The sequence below is a fragment of the Doryrhamphus excisus genome, chromosome 1 (assembly GCF_030265055.1).
Source record: "Doryrhamphus excisus isolate RoL2022-K1 chromosome 1, RoL_Dexc_1.0, whole genome shotgun sequence".
NCBI lineage: Eukaryota > Metazoa > Chordata > Actinopteri > Syngnathiformes > Syngnathidae > Doryrhamphus > Doryrhamphus excisus.
In genome coordinates this window covers 31,097,351-31,114,649 of record NC_080466.1, presented here as the reverse complement: position 1 = coordinate 31,114,649, position 17,299 = coordinate 31,097,351, and the positions used below count along the sequence as shown (strand labels likewise).

At 42.5% G+C, this 17,299-nt stretch overlaps 2 protein-coding genes and 1 long non-coding RNA gene across 7 annotated transcripts in view; 1 reads left to right on the top strand and 2 right to left on the bottom strand.

Annotated features, from left to right (window-relative positions):
- Window positions 1-1,009: 1,009 nt before the first annotated feature.
- Window positions 1,010-6,033, bottom strand: LOC131124391 (probable G-protein coupled receptor 139). The gene is made up of 2 exons (XM_058065546.1): window positions 3,741-6,033; window positions 1,010-2,054 (listed from the first exon to the last, which is right to left on the bottom strand). The coding sequence occupies exons 1-2, from the start codon at window positions 3,817-3,819 to the stop codon at window positions 1,063-1,065; spliced, it is 1,071 nt and encodes a 356-aa protein (XP_057921529.1). The 5' UTR covers window positions 3,820-6,033; the 3' UTR covers window positions 1,010-1,062.
- Window positions 2,080-16,668, top strand: LOC131124407 (uncharacterized). The gene is made up of 4 exons (XR_009128933.1): window positions 2,080-2,393; window positions 2,749-2,826; window positions 4,129-4,204; window positions 14,294-16,668. It is a non-coding gene; the product is annotated as an uncharacterized LOC131124407 (long non-coding RNA).
- Window positions 6,206-17,299, bottom strand: part of fynb (FYN proto-oncogene, Src family tyrosine kinase b) — a 38,671-nt gene continuing 27,577 nt past the window's right edge. For 2 of the 5 annotated variants that reach the window (XM_058065542.1, XM_058065541.1), the window contains exons 5-14: window positions 16,090-16,188; window positions 14,530-14,633; window positions 14,309-14,458; window positions 11,661-11,825; window positions 11,298-11,453; window positions 9,563-9,742; window positions 8,879-8,955; window positions 7,678-7,831; window positions 7,472-7,603; window positions 6,206-7,172 (exon numbers count right to left, since the gene is read on the bottom strand). In XM_058065542.1, coding sequence (XP_057921525.1) covers window positions 6,964-7,172; window positions 7,472-7,603; window positions 7,678-7,831; window positions 8,879-8,955; window positions 9,563-9,742; window positions 11,298-11,453; window positions 11,661-11,825; window positions 14,309-14,458; window positions 14,530-14,633; window positions 16,090-16,188 — 1,426 coding nt within the window. In that variant the 3' untranslated portion in view covers window positions 6,206-6,963. The remainder of the gene's footprint in view (window positions 7,173-7,471; window positions 7,604-7,677; window positions 7,832-8,878; window positions 8,956-9,562; window positions 9,743-11,297; window positions 11,454-11,660; window positions 11,826-14,308; window positions 14,459-14,529; window positions 14,634-16,089; window positions 16,189-17,299) is intronic. The other 3 variants (XM_058065543.1, XM_058065544.1, XM_058065545.1) reach the window with 3 other exon arrangements.

Genomic DNA, 17,299 nt, shown 5'->3' with positions numbered 1-17,299 from the left:
TTAGCGCGCAGGTCTCACAGCTAGTTCGATTCCACCCTCTCCGAGTGCTCCGGTTTCCTCCGGTAATGTTACTGTAATGTTATTGTAATGAACCTGGTAATGGTACTGGTAATGTTACTGTAATGGTACTGGTAATGTTACTGGTAATGTTACTGTAATGGACCTGGTAATGGTACTGGTAATGGTACTGGTAATGCTACTGTAATGGACGTGGTAATGGTATTGGTAATGTTACTGTAATGATACTGTAATGTTACTGGTAATGTTACTGGTAATGTTACTGGTAATGGTCCTGGTAATGGTACTGGTAATGTTACTGTAATGTTACTGTAATGGACCTGGTAATGGTACTGGTAATGTTACTGTAATGGTACTGGCAATGGTACTGGTAATGTTACTGTAATGGTACTGGTAATGTTACTGTAATGTTACTGTAATGGTACTGGCAATGGTACTGGTACTGGTAATGGTATTGGTAATGGTACTGTAATGGTACTGGTAATGGTACTTTAATGTCACTGTAATGGTACTGGCAATGGTACTGGTAATGTTACTGTAATGTTACTGGTAATGGTACTGGTAATGGTACTTTAATGTCACTGTAATGGTACTGGTAATGATGGGTGAGACACACAAGCACCAGATTCAATCGTTTATTGCAGGTTTGAGTGATCTCACAACAAGCACAATGATCCCTGAGATGGGATACACTTATGGCTAACTCACTCATGATGTCACTTCCTGTCTGTCCCCCACTCAGCTCACATGGTACTGCAACACATTTACGGCAACACACAACTTGTGTGAGTCTATGTATTATGTCTTATATAATGTCTACTATATTGGGTAATAGCAGTGTAAAGGTGACTATAGGGGTGTTAGTTCATGTCTAGAGGGCTCTTTAGTAGGTCTTCCTATGTTCTAATGACAAAATATTTGTCAAGTGTAAATCCGCGAATAAGTCAGTAAACACAGGAGGGTTTTGGGGGCAAAATGGAGGCATGCCACAGTTTGGACCCCCCCATTACGTTCCAATGAATAGTTCTGAGGTTGGTCATTCGTTTATAGTGTTGAGGATTCTCTTCTGGGCCGGTCTTGGGACGGCGTGGCCTTACACTCTGAAACGGAAAAGACGTTCAAAGTCTGTGTGACGTACGAGGAGGGGTCACGGGCGGACGCTGTACAAGTCAGCGTTCGAACCAGCTCCTGTCGGAAGCGCCTGCTGACCACGCAGTAGAGCAAGAAGTTTGTGGTGGAGTTGAGGTTCTGCAGCATGTTGGCCACGTCGCCGGCGATATTGATGGGGATGCGGTAGTTGTTGCGGTCGAAGTCCACCTTGTTGTACTCGGTCCTCAGGATGCAGTACGTGACAAAGCGAGGCAGGCTGAGCACCACAAAGGCCGCAGAGACGGTTCCCAGCAGGAGGATGGTCCTCCTTACCATCCCCTTGGTGCTCCGCCCCCTGATGACACGACGCTCCTCTTTGGTGAAGAGGTTGCTGGCGCGGTGAAGGTGACACCCGATGAGGTAGTTGAAGACGATGACCAGCACGATGGGGATCCCACCTGACAGGAACGTGGTCACCCACACGATAACGGTGGAGTAGGTCTCATCCCGGTACTGACATCGAGGCAAGGTGACATTTTCTCCGTCCACCGTGATGTCGACGGACTCCATAACGTTGATCCAGCAGAGCGGCACCGACGCCAAGTGCGACACAACAACCACGCCCGCGCAGGTCAGTTTGGTGACCCGAGCCTGGGAGAAGTGTTGCTTGGCCGTGCTGCGGAGGGCCAGGTAGCGCTCGATGGTGAACACCACCACGATCCAGGAGGAACTGTACAGGGAACCGTACTGCAAGAAGCCCAGGATGCTGCACCACGGGTGGGAGTGCCAGAAGGGCTGCAGCACCCAAAAGGTGAGGGTGAGGTCAATGAGGATGACCCACACCACGTAGAAAGTGTCCACTATGGCCAGACAGCTCAGGTACACCATGGCTGTGTCGGACATGCCGCATTTGCGGAAGCAGATGATATAGAAGGTGAAGAGATTTGCTGAAATCAAAACAAGAAAAAAAATAATTTCCATATCGGCTCTGAATTGACTTCGCCACCAGGGGGCAGCAAATCACTCTGAAGACGAGACTACACTGTACACTTTATTGTTGTTATTGTTTTTTCTAGTTTTTAACCTTTTATTTGATAGCTTCATCATAGATTTGATAACTTTAGCTTGACCACGTCACAAACATGACATCTTTCAGCACTTTAAATGTCCTAAAAAGTGGCTTATACTGCTTTGTGATAAACTCAATCGCTAGTCCCCTATAGGTGACGTACAGGAAACATTTTGGAGTAGATATGACCTCCCCAAAATGGCGTCAAATGGTACAGGTAAGCTAGCTCATTTCCACAAGCTTATTTTGTACCATGAAAGGCATTTTAAAACCAATTTAACATTTCTTGTACTTTAAAAGTGTGTCAAATATGACAATTTAACTTTTCTTACTATAGTTGTTCAATGAATTTATGGAAAAGAAGCCAGGAAAATGTTGCTAATAATTAGCCTCCACATTACTATGGAAAGGCTGTTAGCTAAATATTGTTCAATTCAAATTACATATACGGTATTAAGGACAAAAAGTGTCAACATGTTATAATGATGGAATCTTTCACCACTTTAAATGTCCTAAAATGTGTCCTATACAGCTTTGTGCTAATTAGTCCCTTTGTGCTAATAACTCATTAGTCCCTAGGTGATGTATAGGAAACATTTTGGAGTAGTCGGCCTGATATGACCTCCCCAAAATGGCGTCAAATGTTACAGGTAAGCTAGCTCATTTCCACAAGCTTATTTTGTACCATGAAAGGCATTTTAAACCCAATTTAACATTTCTTGTACTTTAAAAGAGTGTCAAATATGACAATTTCACTTTTCTTACTATAGTTGTTCAATGAATTCATGGAAAAGAAGCCAGGGAAATGTTGCTAATAATTAGCCTCCACATTACTATGGAAAGCCTGTTAGCTAAATATTGTTTTAAATATTGTTGAATTCAAAGTACATATACGGTATCAAGGACAAAAAGTGTCACCATGTTATAATGATGGAATCTTTCACCACTTTAAATGTCCTAAAATGTATGACTTTTTTTCATTTATGAGAACAAAGTCATCGTGAATTTACAAGAAAAAAAGGCATACATTAATGACAATAAAGTCGTAAACTTATGAGAAAAAAGTTAAATCATTAATTTAGTTGTTAGTTATTTAAATGTCACATATTTACGATTTTATTCTCTGACATTTAATCTCTTAATTCTCAAAATCTCAGATAATAAAGTTGTACGTTTATGAGAAAAAATAATACATTTTCACAGGAAAAAAAGTCATAATACAGCAAGAATTAAGTCATTAACTAAGTTGTAAATTTACTATATGGTCTTAAATTTACTAGTTAATTCTCAAAATAAATAAAGTCGTAAATATTATGCCCGGGGTCCATTGTTAAGCTACTTGATCGCAAACAAAGCTGGATGAAAAACATTCCAACCGTAACTGTTTGCGATATGCCATTTGAAAAAAAACATTATAAATGTTCCACTTAGTCTGTATACTGTATAATCCCCTATGGTTATATATATATATAATGTGGTAAATCTAAGTTAAAAGTTAGAATTGATATTGATAATCCAAGTAGATGTTACATTGGTACCTTTATAAATAAACGTCATGCTCTACCTGGAATACCCACGATGCAAAGTAGTGGGTAGTAGATCTTCTGCACGGTAACAAAAATGGTCACACTGACTCCTTCCATGGTCAGTTCCTTCCAGGCAGTAGCTTACATGCTAACTTCTGCAATAAAGCTATGAGACAGATGGATATATGACAACAAAAAAAACCAGATGAAGCTGAGTGTAGCTGGTAAATATGTCTAGAGGTTGGTTGTCTTCCTGGTGAACGCCAGATGCTTATGGCTCCACCAGGACAAGATCATGGATGGCATGAGGGAAGGATGGGTGTCGTTTGGGAGGCGGGGTTCACGGCGCCGCTCACCAAGCTCTCATTTACTCGAGCAGAAAATAACCTAATGAAGCTTGAAATGGAATATTTTATGGCCCTGCAGACTGATAGCGACTAGCTGGTGAGGAAGCAGATGGACTTGAAGCCCGGGCCGCCTCAGCCTCATCCTAGCTCTTTCGGTGAGTCCAGCAAGACAAAACTCATTTCAGCAATCCGTGATCTCGTTCTTTTGGTCACAACCCAAAGCCTACGTCGTCGAGGGTGGGAACATTCAGTTGATCCACCGGTTAATTTAGAGCTCCGTCTTCCGGCTCAGTTCTCTCTTCACCATGGTCTGGTACTGAACCGATCCGCCTATCGACCTCACGCTCCGACCTTACCTCAAAACAAGACCCTAAGATACTTGAAGTCCTCATTCCCAACTGGGAAGCAGAACTCAATCCGACTTTTCCAACTGAGAACCATGGCCTCTGATTTGGAGGTGTCGAGTCTCCTCATCTAAACCCAGTCTCAGTAAATTCTGAAGGTCACAGTCCAGTGAGGCCATCAGGACCACATTTTCTGCAAATAGCAGAAACCAGATCAGAAGGCCTCCGAACTGCTATTAGAAATTCTGTCTATGAAAGTTCTGAATAGAATCAGTGACAAAGGGCAGCCTCGGCGAAGGCCAACGTTCAAAGTATTTGCGACTCCTACTGCGTTTTTTTCACAGATTTAAGCAGTTCCTTTGTGTCTTTCCATAACATTCCTTGGACCAAATTCCACAATATTCAGAGCAGGCTGTTTTGAGGGGCGGTACTGTTGTGACGGGCGTGTTGGTCAGAGCAGCGTGGGAAAAAAAATTCACCCTGAAAATCTGCCAATCAGTATATCCGACATTACTGTGGTTCTACTTTGGCTTTGACGAGATCGTATTTCCATGTAGTCTCTTGTGAGAAAAGACAATGGTGGATCCTATAAGCCCAGGGAGCGTATGTAAATGATTTGATGATATAAACAAATAACATTTCACACCTTCATACGTGGGCATATAGCTAAATATTTGGATAAGCAAATTCAAAAGTCAGTTGTCCGTAACATGTTCCCTTCAAAGTGCAATACCATACTTCATTTTTCAACTCCACATCCAAGAGTTATTTTGGTAAACGTAACTCATAAATATCACAAAAGCAACGTATTACTGTGCTGCTGTTGTCTGATATTAAATATGGAAATACATCAATGCTAACTTTTGCCAAACAAGACCTTAATGTTGTTTTAAAAAGCCACAAAGTGGTCGAGATGTGCATATCATGATCGCACTCGTTAACTTGTTCACTTGCTCGCTCGTAATAAGTACACCAACTCCAATCAACTCACAATGAACGATTCACTCTCTAAGTCAGCCAGTTTTACTGAGTCACAGGTTGAAGAAGAATCACATTTCACTGGCTCACAGGTACCACATGGATATCGTTTCTGTGACTCAGTATTACTAACTCACAGGTTGAGGAAGTCTCACGTCCCCTAACTCAAAGGTTGACGAAGACTTGATTTTCAACGACTCAAGAGTGCTCGACAAAAACCTGAATTTAATTGACTCACTGATTGACGAAGACTCAACTTTCACTGACTGACTGATTGAGGAAGACTCAAGTTTCATTGACTCAGGGATTGACAAAGACTTGAGTTGCATTGACTCAGGCTGAGGAAGAGAAAGACTCAAGGTTAACTGACTCATTGGGTGACTAAGACTCGATTTTCACTACCTCACATGTTGATGAAGACTCAAGATTCATTGACTCACAGGTCCACAAAGACTTGAGTTTCAATGACTCGTGGGCTGATAAAGACTCGAGGCTCACTTAGTCATAGTTTGACCAAGACGAGTTAATGAAGACTGATTTGTCACTGACTCACGTTTGCTTTACGAACAATTGAGTTTCACTGATTGGTGAACACTCGTTTCACTTACTCGGGGCTTAACGAAGACTCAAATTTCACTGACTCATGGGGTCTCGACAAAAACTTGAGCTTTACTGACTCACGGGTATTTCCGTACCCAATTCACTTCAGTGACTCATCATACAGAATCAGTAAAAAAATCACCACCACTACTGGTAGCCCTGGAATAATGACATGTACACAATGTACTTGATAAACTACCAAAGTAGCACACATTTATTTGAAGGAGGCATCTATCTGAGAGGAGGCTTTTATTTGTAGAAATGCTTGTGTTGCGCTGGAGCGACACGCCGACGCCCATCGATTGTCCGCTGACGTCGACCGTTACTTCCAAGGGGAATGAAAAGCGTAACCGTGTAACTGCGTCACGCCGGCCGCTTCTATTTAATGCATGGAAAAATAAGGCGTCTATTTGAGCGGAGGCCAGAATAGGATTACAGCAGGTATGGTAGCTCCTTTCATTCCCCGGGCAAAACAATTTCTCCATATCTTACAAGTTTGCAGTCGGCGTCAAGACGACTGGAGCTCTGAGAAGTGAAAGTGAAAGAAAACGGCGGGGAGAAGACAAAATATGACGGAGGACGGTGAGAGTCTGTAGGAATAACAAACCTACTGCCTCGTCGTCTTGAACAGAAGCAAACTAAAACAAGCTAAAAAAAAAAAAAACAAAACACCGACTACAGGTATGGCACTCTGACCATCACGTACAAGAAGGTAGGGGTGTCCAAAGTCCGGCCCACAGCGTGTATTTTCATTGGCATGAATTGACTTTTGGTCCCTCAATGTTTTTCCTTGTCAATGGACCAAGTTTAGACGCCACCCCTCCCTGCACCAGTACGTATATTTGAGACCAAGGAACTGATATGGTCGGGTTGAGCCCAGGAAGCTTTACAGATGCCCCCCTCCCCCCAAGAAAAGTGAGGCAAGACCAGGAAGTATAGATGGTGTCCAAGCTCCAGACCAGAGAGACCCATGAGAAGCAGAGGAGAAGATTTCAGAGGTTGTCTCCGGGCTGGTACTGAGGCTCAGTGGCTGTGAAGTAATCCTCCAAGAAGGCCTGCAGGTACTCAAACGTGGGTCGCTCCTCCGCGTCTTTCTTCCAACACTGCAGCATCAGCTCATGCAGGGAAATGGGGCAGTCCTGGGGGCACGGCATCCTGTAGCCTCGATCCACCTGCTCCAGAACCTCGCGGTTGTTCATGCCTGGGAATCAAATATGAAAATTGGTTGAACCTTGAAAACTGAGCGCCACTCAGGACATACGATTGTTAATGCTAGGAATCCACTGGGCTGGTTCCAGTTGGTGCCAGTTGGTGCCAGTTGGCGCCAATGCAATTTGGAAAAGATCATCCAACCATAAGGAACCTTTTACTGTCATAAAACGGTACGAGGGGGCCGCAGGAAAAAGTCGTAGGAAAAAAAAAACCCAACAAGGGCAGCATGGCGGCGTCCTACGTGATTCGTGAACACTTCACTGCCATCCCGAGTGTTGTAACGCTCACCTGGATAAGGCACTCGACCCTTGGTGACCAGCTCTGTCAGCAAGATGCCAAAGGACCAAACGTCGGACTTGATGGTGAACTTCCCGTACAGCGCAGCCTCCGGGGCGGTCCACTTGATGGGAAACTTTGCACCTGAACCAAAGACACGCTAACGTAATCATCAAGTTGTACAGCGAACGATGGTACTCGAAGTGGACAAGACTCACCCTGCCGAGCCGTGTATTCGTTGTCTTCGATGAGTCGGGCCAAGCCGAAGTCAGCGATCTTACATACCAGGTTATCTCCGACCAGGATGTTGGCGGAGCGAAGGTCTCTGTGGATGTAGTTCATCCTCTCGATGTAAGCCATGCCTGCTGCCACCTAAAACACACAACAACAAAGTAGGATTCCTTATTAATACATGGAATATTTTTGTATTGAGAGCATAGAAAGCCTTTTTCCAGCCTTCTAAATATGCTTTTTAACATGACGAGAGCCCTCTGGTCATGAAATAACACCCCTATAGTCTCATTTACACTCTTATTACTCAATATTGTAGACATATAAGGGGAAATAAAACATTAAAGAATAGACTTTTTGTATTGAGAGCATTGAAAGCCTGTTTACGGCCTTCTAAATATGCTTTTTAACTTGACTAGAGCCCTCTAGTCATGAAATAACACCCCTATAGTCTCCTTTACATTCTTATTACTCAATATTGTAGACATATAAGGGGAAATAAAACATTAAAGACATAAATAGACTTTTTGTATTGAGAGCATAGAAAGCCTGTTTATGACCTTCTAAGTATGCTGACTAGAGCTGACTTGTTCACTTCCTGCTTTCCTAATATTTTATTTTATTTTATTACGTACCGAAGTAGGAGGTGATATGAGCATCCAATGCCATAATGGGTACCATAGTAAGTGTCACTATAGTGATATGTATAGCACATCATGACTGGTGGTGATATAATTGTGATATAATTGTGGTGCAACAACACTTGACATTGTTGTTTTTGTCAGTGACACAGATCACCTCCATCGTATTCCCATGAAAAGCCTTCTCTGGGGGTTCTGCGTCTACATTCTACGCCCTTCAAGAGTTGATTGCCCTGATTAGAAACGTGTGTCCTAGTTAGCGTTAGCGTCACTTCGGTGGATCATACAGTATATTTAAGTCCGTCATGTAGGTTGACACATTTTTTTTTCCCTTTTAAAATTGAGGACCTGACTGGTGCAGTTTCCCAGTGGAACGGGTGTATAGTACAAAGCAGGGGTTCTAAAATGTTGTGAATATTCAAATGAAATAAAACCATTACCATTACCATTACCAAAATGTATGCAGAGTTAAACAAAATGCAAACTTATGCATACGACTAAGTACATGTTTTTGTCAAAAAGTCTTAAAATAGAAATCCCAGCACACCTGAGCTGCCATGTCTACGAGGTTGGGCAGTTTCAACCCTCGTCCTTCTCCATCCTTCAAGAAGTCCAGTAAGCTTCCTGTAGTGGAATCAGGTACAAAAACACAAACCACTTGAAACAATCTGCCATTGGAATAAAACTTGCTGTATTCATTTAAGAAGTAAGTATCAAAACAAGAAAAAAGTGTCTAGGGGTGTGAAAAGGCAGCAGCAGTACCATTACACCAACTGTGACAAAGGGCATATTCATTCATTCATTTTCTACCGCTTATCCTCACAAGGGTTGCGGGGGTGCTGGAGCCTATCCCAGCTGTCTTGGGGCGAGAGGCGGGGTACACCCTGGACTGGTGGCCAGCCAATCACAGGGCACATATAGACAAACAACCATTCACACTCACATTCATACCTATGGACAATTTGGAGTGGCCAATTAACCTAGCATGTTTTTGGAATGTGGGAGGAAACCGGAGTACCCGGAGAAAACCCACGCATGCACGTGCCACAACCACTCGACCACCGTGCAGCCCAATTAATAACATAAAAATATAATAACCCATGACGAGATTAAACTCAACTCTGAACCTCTGACGTCACTTCCTGTTTTCTACACATCTGTCCGCCCGCCATTAAGTCCGCCCACTAGGGAACACATTCATTGTGACACGCAAGCAGTAACGACCCCGTACCTTTGCCCATGTACTCTGTGACAATGTAAATGGGCTCTTCGGACACGACAGCGTAGAGCTGCACCAGCTTGTCATGGCGGAGTTTCTTCATGATCTGAGCCTCCTCCAGGAAGGACTCAGGGGACATGGTGCCAGGTTTCAGAGTCTTCACCGCCACTTTCGTGGTGCCGTTCCATGTGCCTGGCACAGATGCAAACATCAGCACAACACATCCCAAACATCTCATCTCATCATCAGGATGACCGGTTAGGCATGCATGAAAAGGTCACGTTGGGATGTAAACATGCCACACAGCACGAGATCAGGAGATGCTATGAGAACATTTTCTCATGCAGACGCATCATTAACTGGTTATGAGATTTAGATTTCAAAAAGCCAAAATCCAGTGAGGATTTCCTAGTTCCTAAATAATCCTCGGTGGGATGATTAACAAAAGTAAAACCTCTAAACTCCTCTGTGATTGTGGCGCGGCCATCAGACGCCACGCCATGATTGTTCCACTGATCTCATTCTGCCACGGGATGCGGGGTAGAATCGTAAATAAGACACACACACACCGTCATCTAGCATGCTAGCATGGTTAGTAGGGTAGGTAGAACCCGTTTATGTCAACGCCCCTTAAACGGTTATGTTGATGTTATGACAGTAACCCGTGTTAATGTTTAATTTTTAGTAATAATAACAACACGGTGGACCAGACATGTTGTTGACTTAAAGGGGTTCCTTTATAGAACATACGTACGTTTCAGGAAAATATCAGTTCCCAACTAAAAACAATTTTTTTGGGGGAAAAGCTACATTTCAAGCATAATTTTCTTTCATCAGAAAAAAAAGTTTGTTTCTGCTTTTTTTCTGTTCTTTAGTGATCAGCAGTAGAACATACGTACGTTTCAGGAAAATATCAGTTCCCAACTAAAAACATTTTTTGGGGGGGAAAAGCTACATTTCAAGCATAGTTTTCTTTCATCAGAAAAAAAAGTTTGTTTCTGCTTTTTTCCGTTCTTTAGTGATCAGCAGTAGAACATATGTACGTTTCAGGAAAATATCAGTTCCCAACTAAAAACATTTTTTGGGGGGGAAAAGCTACATTTCAAGCATAATTTTCTTTCATCAGTAAGAAAAAGTTTGTTTCTGCTTTTTTCCGTTCTTTAGTGATCAGCAGTAGAACATGCGTACGTTTCAGGACAATATCAGTTCCCAACCAAAAACAATTTTTTTCCTTGCTCGATTGTAAGCTTTCAGTCAATAAATGCTTTGATATTCAATATTAAACATTACCTATAATCACATACAATATAAATGTGTGTGTATAAAAAAATATTATATTTGTACAATTCCTTAAAATGAATGCAATGTGCTTCTTATTATTTTATGTCCTTAGCCTTTATCTGATTTGAGCAGCATCCTTTGTGTAGAAGTCCTCCACATGCTTATCACCTGATTCAAACAGCCTTGAGTGTCTGGGCATGCGAGACCGTCCTTCAACGACTCCGCCCCTGACAGGAGGAGGCCATCAGCCAAACGACTAACATTTTAGCATGAATAGTCAGAGAATTTCTCCGGAAACTTCAGGTTGTTGTTGTTGTTCAGGTTGTATCGATGTATTGTCTCCTTTGATTCAAATTGTACCTCTCATTATACTCGCAGTACTTGCCTTGTCTATTTTGGAGTTAGTAGCAGATTTTCCTTGACAGTGGAAAAAAACAAACATTTTGTTATTATGTGTTCCTCTTACCGTAAAAAACCTCAGCAAAACATCCTGTCCCCAGCTTTAATTCCAATTCAAGCGCGTCTCTGCTGACCTCCCAGGCGTCATGACTCAAGCCCACAGTGTCAGGGATGGAGTTGACACACACGCCCGTTAAATGAAAGCACAAACCATCCACACACTCTACAGGGGAAGGAGGGAAGGCATACAGTTAACTACAGGGGGGGGGGCATGCAGTGAGGACAGTGAAGGAGGCCATCTTTGGACTGAGTCTTTAGTGTCCAATGCCCGAAAAGACAACCACCCCAGTTAAATCATGTTTTGGATTGTTGGACTGTCCGAGTGTGGCCTCCTCCATGCAAGCCCTTTTCTTCCGGAGAAGATCCGTACCCATCCACACTTCCCCAAACTGCCCATTCCCGAGACGCTTTATCAGCTGCAGTGACTCCCGCGGGATCTCCCACACGTCTTTGGTTTTGACTGACAGGTCAGCGAGGCGGGGCATCCCTTTGTGGCAGGGAACCACCAAACGACAGCAGAGACCGGCGGCTCGGTCTGCTCGGGCGATGCGGAAGTGAGAGGAAGAAAGTATGGAGAGATGACAACACAGCAAGAGCAAAGCAATGGGAAAGAAATTCACAACAGGAAACAGGAAGTAGAAATCAGTCATTTTCAATAGTTGTCTAAAGGAAACCCATGTACATATGCCAGGTTGGGTATATTTAAAAAAAAAAACAAAACTAATTATTATTAATGGGGAGGAACATGGTAGCTGGCAGTGCAATGCTGCATCTGTCCACCAGATGGAATTAGAGGACCCAGAGTCCAAAGCCCAAAGGGAGGCTGACGTCATTGCAGCACCCAATGAATGCCCCAATGATCCCCAGAAATGTATTTTTGTTTATGTATTTGCTGTTGCGTGTCCTTTTTGCTGTTACCAAACAAACAATTTAAGAAGATTATTTGTGTGGAAATATTACCCAACTGCAAAAATGGGGGAAAAAAATGTTTTCACTTCGTGTCCCTGGCTAGAAAAGGTTTGGACACCCCTCCGTTATGATGATGTGGCTCATTACGTAAGGAGTGATGCTTGCTTCTTCTAAGAATCCGTCATGTTGAAAAGCAGGTAAACATATAAATGTTGACTTTACGTCACATGAGAGGCATTCAAGTGCACCCGACTCCGACACCAGATGTTTGCTTCCATTTCAATTAGCTCTCCTCCGCTCATGAAATCCAACATACCCTGCTTTTTACTCCAGAGGAAGCACTTGTATTTGTTATCGATTAAGCCAGTGGATTAGGACAGCGTTAGCCCCGTCTCCCCCCTCGCACCCACAGATAAGTGTCCAGGGTGTTTGCACGGGGCCGTTAAGATGAGATAGAGGCCCACGAGAGTGCTTCTAACATGCCAATATGTGTGCACTGTATCCACAGCTAAGAGGAAAACAAAGCCTTTCCTAGAACGATGAAGCGGAGCGATAACGATTCGATCCTGGTTGATAAGTACAATCAATTACTCCTCCATTAAAAGCTTTTTTTTCCATTTTGAGGGCAATCTTGGCACCATTGCTACAAACACTTGGCTCCCCCTAGGGGAACAACCTGCTGCCAGCGGTTGATGGTGCCCGGACTAAGTGGATGGTAAAATGACAAAGGACTACCTCCGCATTTAACCAAAAAATGTGTGCAATTTCTAATTATTTTTAATTTTTCTATTTTACTTAAAAGACTGCGTCACAATTGCCCGCCTAGAATGTCTCGTGTTATCCAAAGATATGCAGAAAGCAAAAACACACAGAGAGAAAACATTGACAAATACAACACAATGCACATGTATTTCTTATTGTTTGCTAGCCCTGCTGCACCATACCTACTTTGGGTGTGGTCAAATAGTCCACATCTATCATGATGCCAATAAGTACAAAGGAACATCGTTTTTTGTATGCCCCCATTTTCATAGGATTCTGTTTTGTACGACCACATAGTGTGTCCAAAATCGAGTGCCCAAACTAAGCATCCACTCATTGGTGATTCAATCTCTGTGAAGAACGGATAATATTTATTTTCGAGTTGGGACACTATGGACAGATGCTCTCTGGTTCTACCATATCTTACTTATCGTGTGGAAATATGGGCTAATAACTATAAAATAAATCTTCACTCGCTAAATGTACTGCAAAAAAGGCCAGTAAGGATAATTCATAATGCCGCCTACGGAGAACATACTAACTCCTTATTTCTAAAATCACAAATACTTCAACTTGCTGATATAGTTCATCTTCAAACAGCTAAAAGAATGCATAAGGCTAAAAATAAGCAGTTAGCTAAAAATGTCATCCAATACTTCTCTACAAGAGAGGAGAAATATGATCTCAGGGAAGAAGTACATTTGAAACATTTCTATGCTAGGACTACGTTATGCTAGCCATAGCATTTAAGTATGTGGAATCAAACTATGGAATGGATTGAGTAAGGAAATCAAACAATGCACAACGATGAGCCAATTGAAGAAACAATACAAGCAGTTGATGTTTGCTAAATACAAGGATGAAGAGTCTTGAACCGGTCATGATGTGCTATATATATCACTATATTGACACTTACTATGGTACCCATTATGGCATTGGATGCTCATATCACCGAGTACTTCGGTACGAGGTACATTATTTAAAAAAAAAAAACAAAAAAAACTGTATTATTGAAAGCAGGAAGTGAACAAATGTAACAGTTACTGATTGTAAAAGTACCAGATGGAGGGGTAGGATTTAATAAGCTTTGCTTCTTCCTACTCCTTTTGGACATGTGGAACTGGGAACTGATTATGGGATGCATTCAATTGTAATCTGATGCATCTTCAAATGAAATAAAACCATTACCATTACCATTACCATTACATTACATTACCATTCCAGCCAGGAAATCCTTGAATCATCTTTGTGATGTGTGTGGTTGATTTGCTCATAGAACGCAGAATAACAAATGAACAACTCTGTATCTGTCTCCTTTCTCCCTCCCCCAAGGATGATCTGACGTACCTGAGTAGTGCTGAACCAGCTGCTGTAGCGAGTCAAATTGAGCCCTGGTGGTGATGTAGTAGCCTCCGCTGTCCAGTTTCCGGATCTTGTAATGTTTGACGTGGTCGCCTTTCACATCGTCCCAGTCTCGTATGGACAAGGAGAAGGCACCTGGGAGCGGAGGACTTGTGTTGATCAGTGTTGTCTGAAGTGTTGTCTGAAAACTACGTACGTGGATTTACCCTTTGTGGTTTCACTCTCCCGTATGAGGTAAGTACCCCGTGGGTTCCCGGTGGACAATAACTGTCTCTCGGCCTCCTTTCGGCCCAGTTTACCAAAGTACCAGCTGTAATTAAAGAGGGGGAACTTATTACCCAAAACAGCAGACTTATTAGTTGATAAATGCAACCTTGTCTTTGGGGAACAAAATTTGCAATGCGAAGATTGCACATTTTTTCAAGATCCAAATCCCCACAAGTATGAAAGAACGAACAGAAAACCGTTAATGTGCTCGGAGACTGCTAATGTAACTCGAGTAACTCGTTTAAATAGACAGTAGGATTGCTTCAACCATAGTAACCACGCTTGTTATGGGGCCACATGATCAAATAGCTATGGACTATGAGGGCTCCGAATTATGAGAATTATATGGTGGAGTATTGAGACACCGCTCAATGACACATCTGGAGTTTGAGGGCGAAGCAGATTCATTCGACAAATATTTATCCCCTTTGGGGGGGGTGGGTCCCCAAACCCCCTAAACAAACAAAACTGTCCCTTGCTTATATCTCAGTGTCCCTGTGTCAGATCAATTTGGTTGTTTCTTGACTCTAGTCTATAAATAGCTATAATAATATGAACTTAATATGATCTTATCATATCTTATCTGGACATTCTTCCATCTACAGTAGTGTAACATTTGACAAACATTTGATAAACTTACGAAAAATCTTCACACTTCAGAAATTTAGCATGTTATAAAAGAACAACTAAGGGGGGTCCCCAAACCCCCCAAACAAAAACAAAAATACCCCTTGTTTATATCTCAGTGTCCCTGTGTCAGATCAATTTGATTGTTTCTTGACTCGAGTCCACAAATTGAGCTCATTAGCGGGAGAAAGGGGCCATAGTCGTTTATTCAACAACAGAGTTCATAACAAATGATGGGCCATTACCAAGAAGTTACGTCTTATCCGGACATTCTTCCATCTATCTGGACCGTAAACTTACGTAAAAGATGATCTTCACATTTCAGAAATTTAGCAAAGCATGTTATAAAAGAACAACTAAGGGGGGTCGCCAAACCCCCAAACAAAAATTTTTATATCCCAGTGTCTCTGTGTCAGTTCAGTCAGTTCAACTTGGTTGTTCAGGAATGGAGTTCCTGAGAGGTATTCTTTAAAGTACAGATTGTAAAATAAACACTAGAGAAAGGTACTCTGCTCTTGGCGATGTTTACGTTTTGAACTGTGCTCGCAGGCTGGATTCTTTTCCTGCGATCCCTCTTAACCATCGCTCAATTCTTGTTAACTTCATGAATCCGAGAGGATGCTTCATCTGATGAAGTTAACAATACAACAACACATGTTGTTGTTATATTTGTCATAGAAATGACTCAGTCTCACATTTTATGTCTACAAAAGCACTTGACTATGTATGTCCATGTTTACTATTTCGTAATAAGAACACAGTGGACCAGGACTTTATGAGTTGGTCGGATTCCACAGGGTGTCGATTTAAACCGGGTTCCGGGTTTTTAAAACTCCCACACTCCCCCACTGTTATGCATTGTGTCTACTCACTCCTCAGCCTGGATGGAATCCACTGGAGCCACGTAATTACTGGGAATATAACCACTGCCACCGGTGGTGAGCGAGCGTGCGTCCCACCAGTCCCCTTCACTGGAAAAGACACAGGTTCAAAATAAGACCAAGAAAAGGTTGCGATACACTTTGCTTTTTTTCATCAACTGCCATACTGATTTATACTTTGGGGTGTCTTTGGTCTCGGAGTCACACACATTGGCTTTTTTTAAAAATTTTTACCCCCCGCGCATACCACAGTATTTTCACATTCTTCCTTGTTGTGTTGGTTTCAGGATTTTTGCATAGTAATTGGAGTCTGTTGTACGTTAGGTATTTTTACCGCAGCCCTGTGTGTTTCTCCGCCCCGAGTCCATTTTTGTCTCAAGTCGTTACAATTACGGTCTGACTATGGTTAGCTAAGCTTAACATGAAGACCAGATGCAGAGGTGGCCGGCTTCAGATTAAAAACAGCTTCAATCTCATGTTATTGGTCATGAAAATAGTCACCAAAGTTAACTGAATACTAATGCTAATGCTCCAATATGCGTAACCGAGTTACATTCAAGAACACCATGTTTATACGTGATATGTTCACTCCCGGGCTGCACGGTGGTCGAGTGGTTAGCGTGCAGGGCTCACAGCTAGGAGACCCGAGTTCAATTCCACCCTCGGCCATGTCTGTGTGGAGTTTGCATGTTCTCCCCGTGCATGCGTGGGTTTTCTCCGGGTACTCCGGTTTCCTCCCACATTCCAAAGACATGCTAGGTTAATTAGCCACTCCAAATTGTCCATAGGTATGAATGTTTAATTGAATGATTTGAATGATTGACTCACACTGTCATCTAGAACACTATTTTATTACGAACACTATATTCATCACACAGCAACTTTACACTCAAAGTGTAGCTAAGAAATATATGAGTTAAAAAAAAACTTTTAATTTTCCCATAATGCATTTTATCCCAGAAAACCATTTCATTGGTTATGGCTGAAGGCTGCACAGCGGTCGAGTGGTTAGCGCGCAGACCTCACAGCTAGGAGACCTGAGTTCAATTCCACCATCGGCCATCTCTGTGTGGAGTTTGCATGTTCTCCCCGTGCATGCGTGGGTTTTCTCCGGGGACTCTTTAAGTCTCGTCTTAAAACCCAATTTATTCTTTGGCTTTTAACTCGGAGGGAGTCGTATGGTCCTGTGTCTTTTAGTTCT